At 49.0% G+C, this 3841-nt stretch overlaps 1 protein-coding gene across 1 annotated transcript; it reads right to left on the minus strand.

Moving 5' to 3' along the window:
- Positions 1-2894: 2894 nt before the first annotated feature.
- LOC124689310 (E3 ubiquitin-protein ligase ATL23-like) lies at positions 2895-3497 on the minus strand. Its single transcript, XM_047222861.1, has one exon. It carries the CDS (start codon positions 3495-3497, stop codon positions 2895-2897), a length of 603 nt encoding a protein of 200 aa, XP_047078817.1.
- Positions 3498-3841: the final 344 nt, after the last annotated feature.

The following is a 3841-nucleotide window of genomic DNA, read 5'->3' on the forward strand; positions in this document are numbered from 1 at the left end:
GGGATCGAAAGAAAAGGCAAGTGACCAAATTTGAGGTGCCAAAAAATCCAATAAAAGAAAGTTTTATAGTACATAGAGGATGACATGCGGGTCCCATTTAGCAGCAGCGGTATCACCGTTTGAGAGGCGGCAAGGGATCAAAAGAAAAAGGAAGTAGCCGTAAATCGGGGGTCAAAAAAAATCCAAGAATAGAAAGAATTTTGGTTCATAGAGGATGACGTGCGGGACCCATGATCCTGCATCGTAAACGGCTCGATCGGAGAGCGTTGAACGAGATGGCGCGATTGAGAAAAAAAACAATGCCAGAGAGGCTGCCATCTGGGCCCTACATCCCTCGGCGGTGCAGATTTGCGTTGACTCGGCGGGCGAACCCGAGAATTCGAGATGCACCACGTCCCGGGCCACCATACGCCACGTTTTGGCCGTTTTCGTCGGGCTAGGTGGCCTCAAAAACGAGAAAAAAAACGTTTTGACATGCACAACGGATAGACCCAAAATCGTCGGCCATGGTACACCAGCAACCACGGCGCGACTTCAACTTCGTCGGCCATGGCAACTTTTCTTGTAGTGAAATATCATTTTTCCATTGCATGTATTATATATATGCATTTTCTTCTTGTGACATGGATCCATGGCTCAATTATTTGGCTAGAGCTATAATATGTGGCAAAGATCTCGGCAGGGAGGTATCAGATGATGCAAATTTGTTGGTTGCAAGCATTTGAACCACTTCGAAAAGTGAGGTTAGAAGTGCGTCTCACCGAGCATTTTGAGGAGAAGAATGACAAATAGGGAAGGATAACATGACATGGGAGCAACCTTTTATGTTTTGCGTTGGAGGTATCGGGGTCATGGGAACTTTCTCAGGATGGAAAGCTGCCCGATCGCACCCCTAAGCATGCAACCGCCAGCTAGTCACATCCTTATTTTTAATATTACTCACTGATTTGCATGTCACATGCTTAGGGGGATAGAGAGAGGGAGGTGTGATAGAACATGAGTGATAGCGATGATGAAAGCGAAAACCAACGGTCCAGATAACGAGAGAGAATAGAAAAGAGGTACATGTGTCTTCATTAATTTCCAGATGTTTCTTATTTTCTAGGGAACATGGTTGTAAACCACAAAATCCTAGGTCGGCTCCCAGTTTTCCCTCCATTATACAACCATGTAAAAGGGTTGCTCATGATTTTGAGGTTGTTAGACATAGAAACAATGATTATGGAATCGTTGGTTGGATGGAAAGAAGGTGGGTGCCACGTATGTGCAAGCTCTCACGGAAATGTTGTTGGAGATACCAATGGATACCGAAGGGATCGCCTAGAAATGATGAATCAAGCTGTTGTAGAGGCTATAGGTAAGAAAATTGGTGAGCTCATGGAAGCTGATGTGGGGGTCGCTGGCATATTTGCGTCTGAAAGTGAGGCTGAAAATTTCCATGCCATTGATGAGGTGTTTATTGTTGTAGGTGGGATTGAGATAATATGAAGTGGTGAAATTTTGAATATGAGTACCTCATTGAGTTTTGTTTCACATATGGCATGAACGGTCATAAGGATAGAGGTTGTAGCATTACATTGGGAAAAGGCGAAAAACAACAACATGGGAAACGGTTGAAAGCACTGATGCCAAAGAAAAGGAATGAAAATGATTTCCAACGCTAGGGTGATAGCAAATGAGGGTAGTTATTGGCGTTTCTTTAACGCCGACAACATAGATTCCCGGTCCAGAAGTGTCCAAGCGTCTTGGAGGAAGGATCCCTCTCATCTGTTCGATGATAGCAGCTCGGGTGATGGAGATAAGAAGAGCAACGAGACAGAAGATGAGGTGACTAGCCAGACTAAAACAAATAATTACATACCACTAAAGGGTAATTCAAAAAAAATGGATTTCATAGACATTTCAACGCTGGAAAATGTTGTTGGTGAAAAGGAGAATACGGATCTGGCCATTTTTCTTGTGGTGGAAGGAAGAAAGGATAGCGAAAGGGTATTGGGCCGGCCCAATAGTTGGAGGTCCAACCCAATATGCATGAATGTCAGAGGGACGTCGATCATGATGGACAAAAAAGGTGGCTTCCATACCGCTGATCGTGAAGAGGAATGATCAAACTACCAAAGCCATGAGTCCAAATAAAAACAAATTCAAACGACTTCATAAGGATAGGAATGTTCGATGGGTTTTCTATTTTGGATGGCAAGAGGAGACCAGAGGACTTTCGGGGTAGACGGGGGATGGGAAAGAAAACCTAAATGAGTGGGGAGGGGGGGGGGGGGGGCTACAACCGTTGAAGTGGGGCTGCCTGGACAGCTCCACACGATACCCAACGAAGATTAGCATGTTGAACTGCCAGGGTTTGGGGAACAAGACGGAATTTTGTGGTGTTCTAGCACACCAGAAGAAGAAGATCCCAAATATTATATTCCTGTCAGAAACCAAATTGGGAGAGCGAAGAGTGGAAAGGTTCGGGATGTTGATGGATATGCCTAATATGTTTGTGAAGAATTGCTAGGGAATGAGTGGTGGTCTTGCATGCAAGGACTAAATGTGAGTTTGAGGTGGAAGGGTAGAATGCTCATTGATGTCGATGTTTTCGAACCGGACTGTTTTAAGTGGAGGCTGAAGGGCATCTACGGAGAGCCAGCATCGATCAAAAACATGGAGACTCATGTTTACGCTTCACCACCAATCAGATCTTCTGTGGTGTTGTGAGGGCAATTTCAATGAGATTATCTCTAGTTTTAGGAATGCTGACCCGGATGACAAGCTCCAAAATGAACATCTAAGCATTGCATGATGTCTGTGACATTGTTCCTTTTATTCACTGCACACGCTGCAGCTGAATGGACAGGAGGAGGCTATGTAACATTTGCTGCCTCTGTTCCTGTACCTACTTAAACATCGCCGGCGGGGATGGCGATGCCGCTCGCTTCTATGCGTTCCAATGACGGCGACCTGGAGACGACCCTGTCATTCGACCCGCTCGTCGAGCCTTCATTCCTCAGCGGCGATCGTGCGAAGATGTCTGCGAAGATCCTTGTCGATGTAGGCCGCTCCGGCGACAGTTCACAGTGACGCAGCTGCGGCAACGGCGGCGGAAGGGCAGCCTCGCCCGGTCGCACGCGCTCTGGCTCCGGGTGTGCACGGCACACCGGGCACGATGCGTGCGCGCGCAGCCAGGGGTCGAGGCAGCTGCTGTGGAAGAAGTGCGTGCACGCCGGCAGCACGCGCACCACGTCACCGTGCTCCAGCTCCTGCAGGCACACGGCGCACTCCACCGCCGCCGGCCGCGCCCCGTACGTGAACGTGGGGAGCGCAGCGATGCCGTGCATGCTCAGCCCGAGGTGAGGGGTAGGAAGCGGCTCATCGTCGTGGCGAGCGCGCCGCTCTGACAGGCGCGACCGGCAGCGGCGGTAGAGCAGGTACATCAGGAGGATGGCGAGGAGGGCGATGGTGATGGCCAGCAACACGAGGTTGCTGCTTCTCCGCGAAAGCATGTTTCGACTTGCCGATCGAGTAGTCTCCGGCGCGCGGTACGGGTTCAACTCCGGCAAGACGGCACAATAGGTACAGCAAGTAGGCGCACTGCTTATAGCGATCGATCTGGTGGAAGACACACAGGTTGCTTCCCTAGCAGCTCACGTGTGCAACACACACATCGCTGGAGTGCTGGACACACGCACACGGATCGATTGCAATGCTAGCTGAGTAGAGACAAAACCAGTTCCTACTCCAACACACGTATACAGTATACGACGGAGCACCTGGCGCCTTGCCGTGTGAGATCGTGCTTAATCCTAACAGACTTCGTGTAGAGAGAAGAGGTGGTTCATAGGACAAC

This window comes from Lolium rigidum, chromosome 2 (genome assembly GCF_022539505.1).
Source record: "Lolium rigidum isolate FL_2022 chromosome 2, APGP_CSIRO_Lrig_0.1, whole genome shotgun sequence".
NCBI lineage: Eukaryota > Viridiplantae > Streptophyta > Magnoliopsida > Poales > Poaceae > Lolium > Lolium rigidum.